The sequence below is a fragment of the Melanaphis sacchari genome, unplaced genomic scaffold (genome assembly GCF_002803265.2).
Source record: "Melanaphis sacchari strain LSU unplaced genomic scaffold, SCAv2.0 Contig94_pilon_pilon, whole genome shotgun sequence".
Taxonomy (NCBI): Eukaryota; Metazoa; Arthropoda; class Insecta; order Hemiptera; family Aphididae; genus Melanaphis; species Melanaphis sacchari.
Window position 1 is genome coordinate 78,146 of NW_020271674.1, and position 22,283 is coordinate 100,428.

The window sequence follows — 22,283 nt, forward strand, 5'->3', positions numbered from 1 at the left end:
ATACAATGGTGATTATTTTTAAATTGACTTTAAAGTATTTATTGCGTGATGCTGCGAGTAATGCGGATAAAAACAAAAACAGCGGTTTGTATCAAACTAATTTTACAGCAGCTTCAACTGTAATAATAACATAATATAATATTGTTGTAAATACTATATAACATGATACTATGGTAGTATCGTAAATCTCTCTTAACTCTTAAGTTATTTATGAATAAATAGGTATATAGGTAATATGGACATTGTCTCGTTGAATATATTATATTGTTATTAGCTTGTCTGTATTCATCAATATTTACGTGCCATGAAAAAGTTCAATAATATTACTTAAGAAACATTATAATTTAGAATAAATAATACACGATAAATTAAAAAGCTGCGTGGTTGTCACAATAAACTGATTTTTCTGCGGTTTATAGTGGAATTTAACAGCCATGTTACGGTAGAGTACTATCGCTGCAAATCGCATTGTGTATAAGTACATTAAATAACGAAAAGAAAAATAGTAATGGCCCGTTGTGTATTTCTACTTGTGTCCGAGGGGTGTGGTGTGTTTTGTACGGAACCGTTTTTCGTCGACGAGTATATTATAGGTACTATCATACGGCAGATAGCCAAATTTTCGTAACATATGTAACTATAATATATATACATTATACATATATAAATGCGCGAACCACATTCGTGTGTTCACTAATATACTTTTTACGTTTCGTATCGCGCAATGACCACGTTAACTGCTGTGCGGCGACGACGACGACGACTTGACATTGCAGACGGGAAATTATAAGCCGGCTAATAATTACGGTCACCTGCTCTGCTACTCACATACCCAAACCCTGCCGTCGGTATTATGTTAGGTGTATTAGCGTTGTTATGTACAAGTTGCCCTCTTGTATACGTGTGTATATATGTGTGAGTGTAGTGCGCTTTGTTTCCGGTTCCGTTGCGGCTCGTCACGGTGTAAAATCGTCGAGTATATATTATTGTCGGACGATACTCTAGTGCAGTGGCGACTATAGCGGATACGTACACCGTGAGTGTGTGTGTGTAAATGACGGAATGACAGTGCCTCTCAAGCTGTCACGTCTCCACACCCATATGTAGAGTCGTCATCTCGCGTACGTACTGCTCTCGTCGGAGTTAACGGACGAGGGGGGGCGTAATTTAGACGATTAGGACGTCATACCTTGTATTCCGCAACGATGGTATATAATTTAATTGTAGTGTATAGGTAATTGTTTTTTATATAAATATCGGTGTAAGACGACGACTGTGATGTCGACGACGGTAAAATATTTTTTGCCGTCATAAATGTATTGCGTTTAAACCTTATATATTCTATTTCGATTCCCTTTCGGCACGGAGTCTTTGCAGGGCCGAGTCGGAAAGAGGAGTTTGCTATGGTGTCCTGCACGGGACGACCATATCGTATGCGTCGATTTGTCGTTAATATAATAAAATATTTATATTTTCGCGTCGTCTATATCGTTACACGTGTTGTTTGGTGGCCGTCGGTATGGCGCCAGTCGTACTTAATATACTACACATTACATACACACGCATACGCGCGCGCGTTCAGTAAAGACAGCCGACCGGTACAGGTATGGCATTAGTATACATGTATAATGCATATAAATGCACCTATATGCGTGTGTGTATATTAGCCCGGCGCCGATTGTGTTAATTAAATGTCATATACATGTTGCTTCGTAGACAATAATTGTAATATAATTGTCGCGCCGATGCAGACGTATGTTATACTTATACCGCGCCCATAATATATTATAATTTATAACAATAACATGATATACCATACTCGGTATGAAAGGAAACATTCAATATCTTTTATTATGTCGATTGTCGAGTCAGACCTAGCCGTTCCATTCAGTTTGTTCAATAAAACACTCTACTGGCTCCTGATCCTATTAGTTATAATCCACTTCGGGTTTTGGAATGTTTTTCGAAACGCTATTTCTTCGCGCATTGACATTCGTTTATAACATTATAACTGACAATAAAAATCGTTAGTCATTTGCTCTGCTTTTTAGATAGAGATTCATACGTGTATATATAAAACGATAAATGTTAATTATATCAATACTCTTAACACTTTATGAGTAGTTCACACATGTCTTATGGCCCGTTTGTTGTGGCACTTTGAGATAATTTATTTTCAGTCACAATTGACTGGCAAAACGTAGCAGATACTCGTAGATATCATAGTAATTTTCCTGGCAGTAAGAGGGCATTTTTTTCAGAAGTACAACAAGTTGTGGTCGTGCACAACAAGTTTTTTCTTACTAATTAAACAATTTAGATAATTGAATTGAAAGTTATTCATCTATATTTATTATTTATACTTCATATATGTATAATATAGTGTATTTAGTACATATCGTATAATTACTAATTGTATAATCATAAAAAAAAAAACATTTAATATTTATTCATAAAAAATATTTTATTATTGCACCCAATTGTAAAATCATTAGTATTTTACTCTACTGCACGATCCGACAGACCTATATAAAATACTTAAATACATATAGTTATATACCGATGCCGCCTTGTAATTGGATTTATGTTGGTTTTAAGTGCTTGTGCACCAATTGGTAAATTTATTGCCTCGATATAAATGGTTACATATATATTTTATACCATACGGGATTTGTATACGACGGTGCGCACATGTGTTGGACAACGTATATATAATTTCGAGAATTGGCAAAAAACCGCATTATTTTTCTGAAATATTTTGTCGGACACTATATAATTCCCAACATCAATTTTTATTTTAAATCGATATTTCATGGCTAGTCTTGTACACGTGTGCATTGGGCGTTTGATGTATGGTATGGTACGAACTATATTATGTAATATAGTTATATACGAATGAAAGAAAAAACAAATTTAAGTATATTATACGTGTCATTGTGTGATATACGCGTTAAATGACCAATACGCTTAGTAAAATATACCTATTCTCAGAAATCTGAAGCTAATGATAAAAATAAGAAAACTCATCACAAACGGTAGTTGTAGATATCGCACAGACTCAGAGAATATAGGTTCTATAACATCGTTTCTTTATCATAATATCAATATATTATGATATATTGATATGGAACTAAATTAATATAATACATTTAAAGTTCAGAAATGGCAATATTTTATTTGTATCCGTATGTGGCATAAAAATTGTATTGATTTTTTTAGTCAGCAGTATCATTGTAAAATTTATAATTAAAATAATAACATCTTGTAACCATCGCGCCGCTTAATAAAGTCGAAAATAGATATTTTTCTGACAAGTGATGATGGTAATGATATGATAAAATGCAATTGCATTTATTAAAAATTATTAATTAGTTTAAAATAATATTAACAAACTCGGTATATCAATAAAATTATCTAAGTGTATCTTGAGAAGCGTTGTTCGCGTGTCATGGGTTCCCAATAACGTCATAGCTGTATAGCAGGCAAATATATTATATTTACAGTAATACCTGTCGTTTTTTGTTTGGTTGGTAAAAAAAAACGAATTTTCGTTGTTTTACTATACTAGCTCGTTTATTGTATTATAGTCGTATTAAAAAAAAATACAGATCGTATATTATCTTATTGACGTCTCGTCGAACTGTTGTAATCAACGTTTAGGTATATAATATTATTATTATGTTAAAATAATACAAACGTACATAGATACATCGTTGTTTATATCCACTCGAAAACTCGTTTAAAGAAAAACAAAATTTTCTTCGATCGGTTTGACAATTATTTTATTAAATTTTCAATATGGGCCAATCCTGTGAGACCATTGTAGTATTTTAACAAGCATATTTCGATAAATAAGCTCTGTGTCTAGCATTGTGGAATTGGAGGCTGCCAAATATCCATGAGTAAGATAGACCTATTAGTTTTTGAATAACGCAATGGCTATACAGCCACAGTCGCGTACCGCTAGCAACCAGAGATCAGAACAGAGTGAAGTATAATATTTAGAGATATTATGCAGTCGAAACAGAGGTTTTTTTTTAAATCTATGATCTGCCTCTTCTCTTTCGTTTTGTTTTAAGTCAATTCTTTTGCCTGTGCGACCATAAAATAGATAATTTCCGTTCAATAGACGGATTTCCGCTCTATACTGCCGCTATATCCGTTCTATATCGGAATAATACTATAACGCGTTATACTGTAATGATTTATATACGTGCACCAGTGTTTGGTAACCTAACTAGAAAATATTTTCGACCGTAAAATATTCATAGATTTCTAATTATTTTAATTATTATCATAATAAATTGTGTTAGAAATTGGTCACACGTATTATCAGAAAATTGAAAAATTACAATAATATTAAATTTTATGAGTTTTTGAACATTTTATATTTAAGTAATGTATGTGCATAATATTATGCACGAGCTTTAAAATGTTTGCAAGTAGTCGTACCAGCGTTTACCAGAAATCCTATCAAAAAAATAACTGTTTTTACGTACATTTGCGTATAATCACCATTGAATGTTGATAAGCGATAATATTTATTAATTAAGTATTTTTGGATTACGCATAATCACATAATGAATTTTAATTTTCTGGTTTATTGGAACACGAAATCGAAAATATAAAAATTAAAATTGTCGTTTTCGTGCGTTTATTAAAATCTAACCTTTATTAGTTGAATGATTAATTTCCATCAAGTTCCGAAGAATATATAGTTAATTTTAACATTTTAAGTCAAGGGTAGTGGTCATTTATAATAATATATAATATAGGTACAATATGTAGGTATACTTATAATGGCAAGACGGGGCTATTGTTCAGGAGTGTGCGTCAACAAGACCTTTGTGACATGTATTTTTACTATAGTTGATTCGACATTTTGACGTATTTCTAACGCGTATAGTATTGTAGGTACTTTAAATTTTCGTAAAGGCAAACGTTGTCACTTGTTTTTCGAGTGTTATAATAATTATATGTACAATATAATATTATGCTACGTGTAGGTGTAGCTGTGTATTCAACGTGTCCATGCGATAACATAATATATTATTAATACATTGGATGGACGACGGCGGTGGCTTTATAATATCGCAGCCGATATCGTCGGCTTTTGAGTCCCTCCTCCGGCGCACCCGTTGTCGAAGCCGCCACCACCGTCCTCCAGGTACGTGCCGCATCCGCAGCCGCAGTCGTACACCACGCGGATCCGACCGGACCGGACCAACCGCGTCAGACACCGGCGGTACGCTCGCGATGCCCGGTGGTCCGCCCACACGCAGTAGCACCCGTCCCGTCGGGCTCGCGCAGCCATCGTCTCGTCCCTTGCCAGTCTGTACTGTACTGTGTCCATGACCACGTCCGCGTGCACCGGAAGTCCGTCGCCAAAGTGTTCCAACAATATGGCCGTGATCAGCGCCGCCGCGATTTCGTCTTCCGGTTCGTGTGGTGGGTCTTTCGCCGCCGAACTGTCGTCGTCAGCAGCGGGACGGGGTTTCCGCGTCATCGTCGTGTATTCGGTGCTTTTAAATATAGGGCGCTGACACTCCGTTATCACGCCCTAACCCATAAATGCGTCTATCGTGTATTTTGACAAATGCAATTATTGTATTGTCACGTTGAATGGTGTTTATGTTGTGTATACACACGTCGCGGATGATCGAGTGATCGCTATGGAAATAGTCGCGCCCGCGGTACAGCAAGGTACAGGTATCCGCGACTAATTAGGCATATACGCCTATTTGTTTTAGAGTTGTTATATAATAATATACGTACAGTAATTTTCATAGCTCGTATGTATAAAAATACCTGTAAACAATGATGTACAACGGTAGAGAAAGTTGAAAGTTGGGATTTCTTGACCGTATATATACGTATACCTATCTATAAGGACTTTTAAAAACTAATAACAAAGTCTTTAGTGTTTCTTTTAAACGAACTATCATAGGGATTATAATATGATCAATATAATCAATAATCGCGCGTTACCATATTTACTTTTTTTTTTTAAATTATCAAACTATACAGTTATAGGTACCTAATTAATATATACTTAAGGGTTGTATTGTCACTGCAGATGCGACTTTCGTTTTTTTGAAGTATATATATATATATGTATATATGTTACGACGATCATATTTCTCAGCGATTTTATATACGTAATACTCAGTTAGCATGCAAAATACCTATTATACTTTTATGCTATATAGATTAACTATTGAATATTCGTGATCCGTGGGTAAGGGGGAGGAGAATTTATAGTTGCGTGCATAATATTTTAATAAGTATACATATGTGATTAGTGTATTACGCACAAATATAATACTGCAGTTAAATTAGGAATCAAACTTTATTGTTGCATTAATTCTGTTACGTGTTTTTTGCATTTTCAATTTATTACCAAGTACCTAAGCTATATTATTGCACTTCACACGATCTACACGTTTTATGGAATACGTCTTTAGTTTTTTTTTACATATTTTTAAATTGTGCATCTTAAATTAGTACTTGCAGATAATATTAGTAAAATTCTTAAAATAATATATATTGATATGAATATTGAAAATTGTAAATAAAAAATGAAAAATTGATTATGGCCGTGAAGTGAAAACCTTGACCAATAAGGATATTGAAGCCTATACTTATTTTTATTTATTAGAATAAATAGTTAATACCAACCGGTGTTTGTATACTTAAACACACATAGATGTATACCTATAAGTACAATAATATAGATAGCGCATATAGACTATAAGTAAACAAAATAGCGCTGTACGATGTAATTAATAAATAATAATTATTAAATAAAATGAAAAATAAAGCGATTGCAGACATTCTACGACGAAGCGTGTTCAATTAGCCGAAGGTTAGACTCGAGTCACATGACGGTTTATGATGAAGTTGAAATGTAAAAAAAAAATTGCTAGAAAAGTCTTTATCAGTAAATATATTTTGTATGCATAATACAATAATAGTATGTGATCGTATTATAATATGCTATGTCTATATATACCTATATGTGCCGCGCGCGTAGATGTCGTAATATATGGTCACGGACAGATGAATAACCAGAAATTATTATGATGTATCATTAGGTCTGCGGATGATAATATAGGCGGGCTTTTAGTCGTCGGGGGAAAGTCGTATACGCACCCGTCTGCCGCTACAATGTTCGGTCGCGGTCGCGGTGGGGACACGGTCTGTAGTGGCGTGTCTCCTGCAGCACTGCGTTTGCGTGTGCGTTTAGACGACGAGGACAATATAAAAAAAATAATAATAATAATAATATGATAATGATGGCTGCCGCCATTGCGACCGAACCGTAATAATAATAATAATAATAATGATAATAGTAAAATAAGAATAATGAAATTATTAAATATATAAGTACGTGATGTAGATATTTAAATGTTTTCTCGGCCAATAAATTATTTTATCGTATTTACCTATCTATATTTATGTTATATATTATGTGTGTTTTTGTATAGTATACAATCCGGATGATCGCGTACGCAGATCACTCGTATCTCTACATATGCGCTCGTGCAGTACATTATGTTATACATAGTATATGTGATATTATACACGCATTCGTCATACGCATGTAAATTAAAATAGGTAGTTAAACCGCCGTCGATCGACGATAATAAATAATAATATCGTGCAGTGCGCATGTTGATTGATCGAAATTATATTATTATTGTGATAACATATTATATATAGGTACACGAGGTGCCTATTATCTTCTGTATTTTATATATATATATAGGGCAGAGATATTATTATACAAAAATCACATAGGTATATTTGTACATACGTGCATAAAAACTAAATAGATTTATATCGAAAAAATAATCGCATTTTATCGTGTAATTGTACATGTTAATAAACAACAACTCGCCGTTATTAAATTTATGTATAATAATTATAATGAGAGCGCATAATATACTATACAATACACGCTGCACTGAACAACCTTTATACATGCATATAATATATCTGATATTTATATATATAACAATATAATAGTATATTATGATTCGTATAGGTATGTCGATTAGATTGTTATATCAATTACCCGCGCGATGTATAGGATATATAGATATACACCTACGTATATAGGAACTGCAGTTATGAATGCGTATAGGTAAATTAATAATATAATAATAACACTGCTGAAGTATAATGTATACATGCGCTGCATATAACACTGCACTTGTCCTATAATATGCACGCGCAATATTATTATATTAATTATAACACCGCTCCACTGCACCGACGATTTACCTTCACGATTTCAATACATAAATATTTTTACCTCGTCGTGTATCATATATCATCATAATATATTTATTATAATTAACAGACATCCCGGCGTTATCAATTTATATGAAGGTACACGCGATAATAATATTATATTCATAATTTGACGTCTGTCCATTATTGTACTCATACCTCGTATTATCATAATATTATTTCTTGTTATACACATTTGAATTCTTGCCCTCTTTATTATAATATAAACAATATACTCGTACGTGTATTTGTATGTACGCGACTTCTATAAATTATCTATAAGCCTAGTGATTCTCAAGCTGATCACTTATTTACGAAATCTAAACCTCTTCAGCAAACCCAATACCGATGTTTGTATCTAAACATGCATCGATTATAGTCTTTTCATTTTATACATCGATTTCAAATAAACGTCCCCTCTTTGTGTCGAATAATGTGTATGTTTAATATATTATGTAGGTACAATACGTTATATCTTTGTCAGCCTCTCCTTATTTCTATCTGGCTCAAAATACCTCTTGTATATAATGATCCCTGTGAATACTGTGTATACTTTCTTGGAATTTGGATAGACCTAAATTAAAAAATCTTAATTAGGATTTGTTTCCATTACTGATTGGTCTAATATACTAAATACAAATATACGAGTATGCAAATGTCTACTTCATTTTTGAATCTCAACCGCCGATTATACAATAACTCAGTAAACCATTTGTACACATAGCTATATTTGAATATATTATAACGATATTTAGAAGTCATTTTTTGTAAGCCCCTCTAAATTGCTTTTATTATTTATAAGTCCGTGGCATGGGTCTAAAAATATCAATTTCACTTTTTATACGACTTTCAAGAATAATAAATTCTAATTATCCGAATGAACCATCGTGGAAATAATAATCGAATTGATTGTGTTTGAAACTCGGGCATGAAAAAAAACTTTATTTTAATCGGTCGAGTTATAGAAGTAAAATGTTTATAAGTACGCAGCTTCGTTTGCACAAACTATTATAAATCTATCCATTCTGCAGCTTTAGTGCAGCAAAATTAATTTATTTAAAAGTGATATCAACAACACCGAAGCGCTGTTACCTGTACAAAATGTAATTGATATTGTAAAATATATAAAAACGACGATTCATTCATCGCGAATGTATCTGTGTGTCTGTTCATACATAATGAGTTATTCAAATTTCACGCTTCATCACAAAGTTGTTATCACTTCAGTACTTCACACAATACGTAATATAAATATATAACTGAAACAAATTCGTGTCGACCTATAGTAGGTATATGTCTAAGTAGACATTTTTTTCCAACTCCGTTTCACCACACACTAATAATTTTAGGTTTCGTCGCGAGCATGTATTATACGATAAATATAAACTTTGCCACTTCCGTATACTGATTTCGTGTGTGCATTATGTTTCGACAGCAGCGGCGGTGGCAGTAACGGCGTCGGAAGTATCGGCAGTGGCCGCAGTAGCGACGGCCGACGAAAGCCGCGGACTTCAGAAAGACGATCAGCCGCAGTCGGGAGAGTGTGCGCTGACGCAAGCGGGGTTGCCATTCGACGATCAGCGACGCACGGCCGCGGCCACCGCGGTGGCCATGGCTGCAGCCGCGACCATGATGCGAGAGAGGTCCGCCGTCGTGGCGGCGGCGATGGCTGTTCAACAACAACAACAGCACAAGCAGCTCCAACAACAGCAACAGCAACAGCAACAACAACAACAGCAACAGCAACAGCAGCAGCAGCAGCAACACCACCAAATGCAACAACAGCAACACTGTAGGTCTTTAATGGCCACGGCAGCCGGTGGCCGCGGTCCCGGATCCGGCACGGTCGGTTACGATTATTATTCGTCGCCCCCGCCCGGTTATTACGGCGGCGGCGGCGGCGCTGTGGACGACGATAACGGCGCGGACGACGACCTGGAAAACGGCGGATGTGACGACCACGACCACGGCGACGGCGATGGCAGGGACGGAATCGTGGACATGAGCGGTACCGGTGGCGGCCACGACGCTTCGGCGGACAACGATGACGACTGCTACGGCGGCCCGCCGTCCGCGGGCGGCACCAATAAGAGGAAACAGCGCCGGTACCGGACCACGTTCACCAGCTACCAGCTGGACGAGCTGGAGAAGGCGTTCGGCCGGACTCACTACCCGGACGTGTTCACCAGGTGAGTTCGCAATACTAAACGTAAATGTGCCTTAAGTCTCGAAGCTCTCGTTATATGTCTGCACGTGCAGTACATACACATTATAGCTATATCCCCGTCGCTTCGATCAGTTTTATAAATAAAAAGTGTCCTATTGACATAATATATGTTTTAAGACGCGCGTCTATGGGCTTCAAATTCTGATTGGGTGAATACGGCGAAATATTTAGGTACTATAATTTATAAGTAGATATCGTATAATATGTTTACAGTTTCAAACGCATAGGTTTTTTAATTCGTATTATGTACCAGCTGCGACAGACAAAATAAACGCAGTACCTATAAAATTATGTATGGGTCCCCGCAATACGCGTAACCTATTTAAAGCTCAACATTTCGTTTGTATTAATTTCAAAAATAACGCAAAAAAATTACAAATCCAGAAAATATGTATTGATATGTGAAAAAAAAATCATAAACATTTGGTTCAGTAGAGCATGAATGGAATTTGTATAATATTGAATTTAGGTTATCATTAAATCGGATTACTATATAAAAAAAAAAAAAAAACATATCATTAACATTTAAACTCTAATTATTATTATACTAACGATGTATTAAATAATTATTGTAATATAAACTTGCAAATTCCAAATAGCGCGCTATATCAGTAAGTAGAATGCAGAGTAATCAGGATTTTTAGATTAAGATATATGGGCGTAGATATTCGATTATACTACCTATTTATGCATTTCAAATCATGTATAATATTATGTAGGTACCTCTTTATCTCTTACGTCCTTCGATGTGTATACCTAACTGAATACTCATAATATATTTTTAAGTTTGTTTGTCGGTGTATAAACGTATAAATCTAACAATCAGCAATAATTATTAATAATTATACGTTATATAGAGATAGAGATCCATAAGTAAAGGTGCATGTAATATATTATTCCATGTTCGCTTATGTAATGTGCTTTTCGACGAATTGGAAACTATTTATCATATTATTTCCGTCATACTATATAACATATATGTATATGTTTATTTATATTTAAATATTTTTCACTGCTGAATTTATTTTGCTGGAAATCGTATTTACTTGAATATTTAATTTAAATTTATTTTCTGTCATAAATTTCAAAAGATTTTTTTCTCTCTAAAATTCCTAGCCTGTTTTTGAAAAAACTTATTTGGGTTTGTTTTGTGTTGCCCTGCAATGATTTTATTTATCTCAGCTAAAATGTAGACTAAAATTAAACTAAATCTTGCTATTAATATAATAAAGAATCAATAATATTGACATACGTATGGAGGTTTGAAAAGTCGGCACAGATCTGAGTAAAATACACCCACGCATGTCCATGTACATATTGACAGTTAAATGTATCATTCATTTTTTAATGAGCTTGTGTGTCTGTTGTAGAGAGGAGCTGGCGTCGAAAATAGGATTAACTGAAGCCAGAATACAGGTAACTTATATTGTATATTACATTTTAGTATTTAAGTATAGTAAATAATAATATATTTAAATATGTATTATTCAGATTTAATAAATAATATTATTATGTGATAGTAACATGGAAATATCCATAAAGGATTTAAATGTTAGATAGACTATCAGCATTTATAAATATAAATACTAAATTGTGTATTCAGCGTGATTGAATAATGATGAAACATTTTATTACTTGTAAGATTATATAGACTATTTTTTAATTTCTTTTACTACTTTTAAATAAGGTTTAGAAACTCTTACGCTCACCCTATCTCTTGTATAGTTACACTAATAAAAAACTATTAAAAAAAAAAATCTACAGTAGATAAAAATTACCTAATAAACGCGAATTAATGCACTTACAATGATGTGAATTGTCTTATAAAGTAATAATATGGTATTTATGCTGCAAAGATTATATATTCTTTAAAACAATTTCATTACACATTGATTTTTTTATAAATTCAAATTTTTTCTTTTGATAAGACAAACGTTTTTACATTCACATTGGTTCTTTTAAGTAAAATATTTTTTATCAAAAAATATATTTTAACAATTCTATCTGATTCTGTCATCGTCACGTGTCAATAATTTGAAAATAGTTTTTGAGTGTTTTTTTTTATTTTTAGAGTTGAAGTCGTATGAGCGTTTAGTCTATCGTTAATAAATGTTTTTCTGGGTTTTCAGTGGTATCTCAAGACTCGTACCGTCTACACGTAACATAATTGTATTACATGCGTACATATTATCATCATAATATTGTATTGTAATAAAAAAACATAATATGATATAGAAACGACATTTAATATATAGGTTAGGTATACATAGCGCCAGATCGCCGTGGGCCGTTTGTTTTTTTAACGTTTCCAATTATAATATTATTATTATTATTATTATTAATATTATCATCGCCGTCGACGGTAATTTATTTGTATATTTTATTATTTCGTCGTCGTTTATTTGTTTTTAATATTAATTTAAATTAACCACGGCGCGCGTGGTTGATGCGCAACTCGACGGCAGCCGACGTATGATTTATATTATAGGTACAGAGTGATTTTTTTTCATACATCGTGATCCGAGAAATGCATCACATCCCTCGGCACCTCATGATCGGTTACCTATATACGATCTGATTTTTACCGATTTACTCTCGAGGGCTTGGTAATGTACATACACATTATATACATGATATTTTTTTTATATACTGCTTTACAGTTTTTCGTAGATATTTTCACACTGTTAAAAGTTAAAAGCAAAATGTCGTATACCACGGCAAAACGAAAAATCCACTCTGTATAGTACAGTATTATGTTAATATTATGTGCATGTATTGGCCGCGCACTGGCATTTATTATTATTTATATAATATAATAATATATTATTGAAAAGCCGGCGGCGGCTGCGGGGCAACATCACCGGCGTCCCGTCGCGACTATATTACATTTAGTATGGTACATATTATTATTATTATTATAATGTTTTGTATTCTCTGCGCGCGTTCGTACGTTGTCGTATATTAAACGGATTATCCTATATAATATTATTATTATTATTTCATCGTACAGTCGTCAATGATATTAAAACATTTATATAACACTAACGAGCCGCCGCTGGATATTTAATAATAACGAGATAACGAGCGACCGACGTCGTTATTTACATATTATTATTAACAATATGTACACACTAGAATATTCAGTGTATGTGTAGTTGTGTTGCATATGTGAGTGTGTGTCAGAAGTTGATCCTAAGCTCATTAACGGAGGGTTTGATTTAAAGTTTATTCCATAGCGCCTTACCAAAATGAAAAATGGTTTATTTACTATGGTTAATTTTTAATACACGAGGTTCGTGTATTCTTTAGAAGTAGCCGGTATACGCATAACGCATCATTACATTTCGTTTTAACAAAATAAAGAGAAATATGGTTTAAAATGTCTTTTCTCTATAAAAGATTTAATTTTAATAGTTGTTCAACACGTCAACACCGTCTAATATCCATGCGAGTATGCAAATACCTCGTGATAATTATATGAAAAGTTAAAATTTCTTGTACAATGTACATCCGTATACATCCGTATACATCCTTGCCTCTGAATACAGTGTACGACAACATCTTTTTTTTAGAAAACATATTTATTAAATAATCATAACTTAATACTTTTAATATAAAACTGTGATACCTTATTGAGTCATTTTTACATGGTTAAAGTTATTTTAATAAAGTTTGAGACACATAGTCCCGACTCCGCCGGAAGTTTTTTGATCTTTGGGAATTAAGGAAATTGGTAATTGATTGTAGTTTGACACGAAGAAACGTTTTGTAGAACTTGTTAGTTTTTTTAATGATTATTTTAATTTGAAATCATAGAAAAGTAGTTTATTAATTAAATAAAAACCAATAAGGCGCATTTGCGATAATACTGAGACATAGCGATAATACACGTCATATATTACGACGATATACCTACTCAATAGATTTACTAAAAATGATACAATTATATTATTTTAGAAATTAAAATTGTTAGAATTACCCATTTTATAAAACTACTGTAGCAACATACAATCACTTCCATTATAAATCATAATATTAATTGATCACCACATGTTCATTACTTATCTAATGATATTATACTAAAAGAATTACACGGAATTCGAATGAATAATTAATTATATAGTATAACCTTTTTCATATCTAATGATAATTTATATAGATTTATACTAGATACATATTATTATGTATCAATAGTTATAACTCATAACCATTAAAAAAAATTTTAAAAAGATATCCTCCCGTCTCGGAAAAATCTACATTATACGTGACAATGAACTAGTCATGAAATATAAAATTGACGGAAGTATATTAAAATAAATTCAAAATGGTAACATCGACGACGTCATCGCTCGTATAATGATTATATAGCAAGTTAGTGTTCAGGGTTCAGCATGAATCAATGTTGTATTGTTATAGCTTTAAAATAAGAGCACATCGACCAAATTAAACATTCAACAAACTATAAGTTAAGGTAAGAACATGTTATGTGTTAGTTTTTTACGTGTTTTAATTTTTAGCTTATTTTTAAAAAAAATTTCGGAGTTTTATACTTTATATACTTCAAAATATATCTATATTTTGTTCATAAATTGAATTTTTCCCCACTAGCTGATTCTCCCCACCTTTCATCGTTCCATGACATAAAGAATGTATTTATAATGGCACTTTCAAGAGGTCATAAATAATTTATGAATTATAGACCTTGATATATATTATGTAATCAAAACAAAAAAAATGAACCATGTTTGTAATATATTGGTATACTATATTTATAATTCGATTTACTCATTTCCGAAATAACTACTATACAAGTGTAAAATACAATATAAACTAATTTTAAAAATAAATTAAAAATATATTCATACCGCAAACGTGTAAATCAATGTGAATACTTATAACGTATTACATTCTTAAGTAGGTACCTATCTAGTTATATCTATTTACAATTCACTATCGCTACAATTTGACGCCATCCCAAGTTTTACGCAAACGATTTCACAATGTTTGTATAATATATTTTAGATTTTAAATCGAGGTTTCCCATTTTGATTTTCAATCATGTTATTACAATATAGATTCATGCCGAAGAAAATAATATCAATATTCCGCTTGTAAATAACATTTTGAGCAACGTCGTAAAACCTCTAATAATAATAAATTATGTGTACAATAATATTATGTAATCTTATAGCATTTAAATAGTATTTTGAAGAATTCGTTTTTTTTTTTTTAAATTACTGCCTACTGAACAGTATATTATCGACAGCCGTAAACTTATTGCTTATGAAATTAGACGAACACGCTTAAAACATATTTTTCATAAGAAATCTCAATAAGTGTCTTTTCAACTGACAACATATTATAGTGCAGCACGTCTATCGCTATGTATAATACTGTACCGGCGAGTGTATTGCCTATTAATTTATTACCATTGATTCCGATGCAATTATAAAAATATCATCAAATATTATAATAGCATATTATATTATGTTATATATTATTATTTTATACTGTCGATGGGAAATCGATTTTCGCACAATGGCCATTCATAGAACATGACGATTCATTCGCGGGAGAGAAGCCGTTTTCGCATGTAAAATAATAATATATACGTACATAATTTAACGAGTCACCTGCAGAACAAGGCGTATTATTATTAACCGAAAACTTCCGAGAATTCTTAAAAATGTTCACGATGCTTATAATATTTAGAGTGACGTCCGTGTGCGCTTTCCAATCTATTATGTTTTAGGCGACATGCTCGTGAATCAAAATTGATCGCGTTGTACTCTCGGTTGGGTTTTGTATAAATACGAACGTTGTACATTATGCGCGCACTCGAAATACGTCTTTATTTTTCTACCTATAATATTGTATTATATTTGCAACTTCATAATACATAATAATGTTCGTGTAGTGTATTGTGTGTCTGTACCTACTATGTACATCGTATATATTATAATATAGCTGATGGTTTCATATAATTAGAAATTACCGTATAATATGGTGTATACGATGCAACTATGCAAGTGAGAATCGACAGTGCAGTATATAGTGCGCCTACAATAATATACTAATCGTGATCGAGCGTAATGAGTAAGCCATATCTTTTACTGGTAGGTATAGGCAGTAGGTAGGTACTATAATATTATTATATCCATTTGTATTATATTTACAGGCCTTTCAAATTGCGTAAATTCTATTTTCTGAAGTCTTGATTGTTTCGATTACACCAAGTATTTTGTGATTGGAAATACAAATTATATTTATTATTTCCATTTATCGTCTACATTCTACACATACATATATATATGTATAGTATAGACATATAATATATGTATCTACCTATTTCACATAGAATATTTGATACTTCGATAGGAAATCATCACGTGTAACTGTCTCGATAGTTTCTCCATGCGTGTCAACGACATCACTAGCATATACATAATGTAGGTACAATATGTCATTGCATTTAATTAAATATTTTGATCTAATGATCACTGAATTAAAATTTGAAAACATGATTGACAAAATTACTAAAACGATCGGATTTTAATTCTGAAAGATATTTAAACTCGTTGGCATATATTTTCTAGGTTATTTTGTGAAAGTCGATTAATGAATAACTATTTTATTTAAAAAAATAATAATTACGTATAAAATGAAATCCAATTACTCTAAATTTAATAAATTTAAAAATCTGAAATAGAATAATTAATTTTCAAGATGATTATAATCGAAATATTAAAAAAATTTCCACAAAAATCTAGAGAAGAGACTCAAAAATTTAAACAGAAATGAATCCAATTATTCTAAATTAATTTAATTCGTCTTCTTAGGTTTCTTTATTTTGTAATCACAGTTTATCCAAGTCATGAAATAAATAGGCTACTTACAAAGTTCCGACTGCAATATAGTATGCTTATATGCACAATACCACAATTTATTGTGAGTATGGTAAAAATAATAACTCACAACACTATTATTATTTACTCGTATTGTATTTCGTAAATCACAGAGTAGAGTTTCGCATCACTTATTAGAATAATCCACCATATAAAAAATATAATATATTTATAATTTTAAATTAATATTTTATATTTCAATAATTACCTATAATTGTAATTTGTATTGTGTAATATTATTGTCTAAATCGAAAAAAAACCACATATTAAATGAGGAATTGATTTAAGAAAGTGATTTGAGGAGACTATTTGAATAACCCCCATTTATGTCAAATACGATATATTATGCGTATTCGTGTTGGTTTTGGTAATTTGATTTTAGCCGTTTAATGGTTGTTGCCTGTTTGAAAATTAATATTTATTTGCAATATCTAAATAATGTACCTACCTATACAATTACAAACACATCCACCGCGATATCATAATAGTATATCCTTATAAACCCTTCGACCGATTCTGATGATACGATACGTCGTCCGATTACGACGATCCAGCGTTCCTGCGGGAAAACGTTTACAGAACTATTGCTGAACGTGTACAATTTGTTTATCATCTAAATTTAACAACGTCGTGACACGTGCAAATATCACTATAATAACATAATGATACCCGCCGCCGAGTCTCTTTAGCGGACTATCTCTCTCTCCCTCTCTCTTTTTCTCGATTTGGCATAAAAATCGTACATCAATAAAACATCGCGGTCATCTATTTAATTATACGGACGGAATATTTATATGACGCGCGCGTATAGTAATGTGTGTGCGTGTGTGAAAATTTTCACACGTGTTATACGTAGGTATAGTGTATACACATTATCGTCGTAACATTATGCTCTATTATTCGGCCAATATATTATTATTATTATTATCATCATCATCGTGTGTATGGGTAGGTACTAGCGAGGTTTGCAGCACAAAAATCGCATCGTCGCGCCTAAACAACCGTAGATATTATAATATTGTGTTGGCATTTTATTATCGCGTACGTGTATGTATAATGCGCGTTAAACGGTACTCGTTCGCGAATTCATCTCACACACGTGAGTCTTACAATATAATAATATAATATAATATGGCCGCCGCAGTCCATTGTCCATTGACGACACATCACGATATTATATTATAATAAATAATAATAATGCGTACCGCCTATACGTCATATTATAAATATCGTACACCTCGTATTATTATTATTATTATTATTTTTTTTTTTTTTTTTAACACACCACATTAAATTTTTTTATATTTTTTAATATACCGTGTTATATTGTTATAATGTAATATAGTACTCGACACATATCGCGAGTGTGTGTGTGTGTGTGTATCGTGTATGTATTATATTATTATAAATCTTTCCACGGTTTTTAACACACGCACGCGCAAATCATAATGTATTATCGTCGTATCGTAGTCGTCGTCGTCGTCGTCGTCGTCATTGCGATACGTTAATACGATTTATAATATGTATTACGTTATTATAATGTTATTATTATTATATTATATACCTACTGCACCGCGCTGGAGAGGCCTCGTTTAAATTGGTTACCGATGACTGGGCGTTTTTATCCATTTTTTTTAATTTTTTTTTTCTACATTCTCACACCGCGCCGGCCGGTCGATATTTTGTATTAATGTTATTTATTATATTATTATTGTTATTAAATATCGCCGCGGTTAACCCGGCGTAACGATGATATCAATATCATGTATGTGTATATATATATATGTATTATTACATGTATGTGTATGTGTGTTGTCGACAGCGCTCCTGTGTGCATGAGTGGTGTACGCGCACATTTTTTTTCCACCGGGACAATACAAAATTTGTATCACACACACACACACATATTATATATGTATATACATCGTCTAACCTTACGTGTACCTATATTAGATTAGATTAGATTAGATGTGGTGTATTGCCGTGCTGCTGCTATGTACCACCACTGTTATATAACAGGCGATGATGCGACGATTTTCTGTGTTACGCATTATTATATACCTACCTAACCTATACGCCTAGGACATATTATATATATTTAATATTTTAATTATTATATGAGGTACCTACGCGCGTTGTTAATAAGCGTGAGATTTCCACGCGTCGTTTTAATTAACAGCGCGGTGACGACAATAATGTGTTTTATTATATTAAGGTATGTATGCATATATAGACTATACGGAATTTCAGCGCATTATTATTGTTTTTTCTCTCTGACTCATGCGTTGCAATATGACTGCAAATTTGCGTTCAAATAGATCCAATTTAGTGTTTCTGAATTTGATATACAACAATTAATCGACTTCTTACCTATACATAATTTTATTGTCAGAATGTTATCGCCTAGCTAATTTCATTATCATTTAGGCTTTTATTGATATTCTAATTTAAAAATTATGCAACTATGTAAAATATTACAGTGCTTAAAATTGAAATATCAATATTCTTACCTTTAAATTCAATATTCATTACGGTATTAAAGCTAACGATTCAAAATTCGATTCACCTTCATGTTTCGCGTGGGTAAAAGATGAATAGTAGCCATTGATACTAGCCAGTTAGTTTTAGATTCTTTTATACTCTATATACTATATAGGTAGAAAATATACAATATGTATGTGTTTTATTATATTGGTGTTGTGCAAGTCCGTAGAGGTGAAATTAGAAATACTTAATGGAGGTTGGAAGGAGACAATAATAAAACATAAATAAATTATACTCATAATCTTCAAATATAAAATATACATATTATACAATATACCTACAACTAAGAAAAAGTTCATCACAAAATAAATAATTCTTGTATAGTGATAACTGATAATAGAATAAATCGTAGATCAATAAATAATACGCGTTGTTTAATTATAGTAACATGATACATACCTAAAAAATGAAGGGATCAAGTGTCTTTACCACGGTTTATGCCCCTCCTTTAAATACGCCTCTGCTACTGCATAATAATATGTATAGAGGCGAATAATCGTGTAACGCGTTACGCATTCATTTTTCTTTACTAATATTTATAAATTTACTAATACTAATATTTCACCATTTCAATTTTCACAAACTATACAATTTTAAAAAGTTAATATTAATTACTATACTTTTAAAATTACCATAGCCCTATTATTATCCCAGCTACTTAAAAATTAAATAATTAGAAATACTCTCATTCGAATTTTAAAATACATAGGTAGGTTAAAAAAAAAATAATATTTTCTCACAATTCACAATATAGAAGAGCTTATCATTTATGTATGGTTTTTATTAAAAATAAAATTGTATTATTTATAAATTGCATATTACTGTATAAGATATTTAGATATACTTATAAATTTGAAATATATCTTCTTGAGATAAATTTTCAATTCCGAAGATTCAGAAAAATTTTGAATGAACATGATTTGTGAATCACTTTGTATAAATGCGTACTTGGAGGTCTAGAAATGAAAAGTAGAGCTAGACACATATTGTGCTATAAGCACCTTTATATTACTCATCATTTAAAAAAATTAATTAATTAAATACTATTCTTCCTCATATAGTCAACCCCTTTTTGTATATAGGATTCTATTTTTACCGCCCACTTGATTGTGCCGTCAATTTAAACATAAAGTAATCTTACTTGCGTCTTTTCTTGCTGTGCAGTATACTTACACACAATTTGGGAGGGGGTTTGGAGGGTTTACACCTTTAGTATTAAAATTAGTCCCTTCAAAAATTTGTATTTTAATTTAATTATTAAATTATTCATTAGTATTATCAAATCTACATAAATGTAGTAAACGTTGTAAGAAGAAATAATTTTCTAAACTTTAGACAATATAATTTGTTTATTTTTAATAGTAGATATCAAAATTCATACAAAGAATATAGAACAGAGTTAATCATGGCTAAGTATACATTGTCTAAATTATAGTCGACAATAGTATATTTTTAATGATAGTTTTGGTTTTTACAATAGCACCAGTAATCATTTAAATACTTGTATTTAATTTTGTCAAAACTTATAAATTATTGTAACTACCAATGTTAGCCATCGATGAAAACAAATTTTTGGCTTCTTCACTGTATAATACTAATTCTTTTCATATTGCTCAGTGTCACAATGTGCCCGTTATGTATATAAGTATAATATTTCTCCGAAGGGCATTCAATAAATACATATAACTGCTTGTATGAGTTTTGCAGGGTTATATCAGTCCGATATTATTTTGAAAAAAAAAATGTTTTTTTTCTAAGACTATAAGTGGTTTAATACCACATTATATTTCCACGGTTTTCTAAAATATTTTCCACGTTCTGTTGCAGGTGTGGTTCCAAAACCGACGGGCGAAATGGCGCAAACAGGAGAAAGTCGGACCACAGGCTCACCCGTACAGCGGCGGCGGCGGCAATCCGTACTTGGGCGTGCCGAATTCCATGTCTGCCGGCCGCCACAGCCCGTCTGCGGCCGCGCTGAGTCCGCTGCCGGCCAACCCACCGTTCATGATGACGGGCGGCATGGGCTTGGGCGGCGGCGGCCCGCTGGGAATGGGTAACATCGGTCTGGGCAGTCACCATTTGCTGCACCCCGGCCACCACCATCATCACCATCACCAGCAGCAGTTGCAGGCCGCGGCTGCCATGGCTGCCGCACTGCGCGGCCACCACCACCAGCACCATCATCCAGGCAACGGCGGAGGTGGCAGGTCGTCACCACTGCCGCCGACGTCGCAGGCCCTGTCGACCGTCGCCGCGGCCGCCATGGAACTGCAACTCCAGCAACAGCACCAACGCAGCAACGGGGCCGCTGC

At 32.7% G+C, this 22,283-nt stretch overlaps 1 protein-coding gene across 1 annotated transcript in view; it reads left to right on the top strand.

Moving 5' to 3' along the window:
• Positions 1-22,283, top strand: part of LOC112603046 (retinal homeobox protein Rx-like) — a gene marked incomplete at its 3' end in the record, with an annotated part of 61,300 nt that extends 39,017 nt beyond the window's left edge. Inside the window, 3 exon segments of the mRNA XM_025351447.1 lie at positions 9,731-10,484; positions 11,893-11,938; positions 21,799-22,283. Of these exon segments, the coding sequence (XP_025207232.1) occupies positions 9,731-10,484; positions 11,893-11,938; positions 21,799-22,283 (1,285 nt within the window).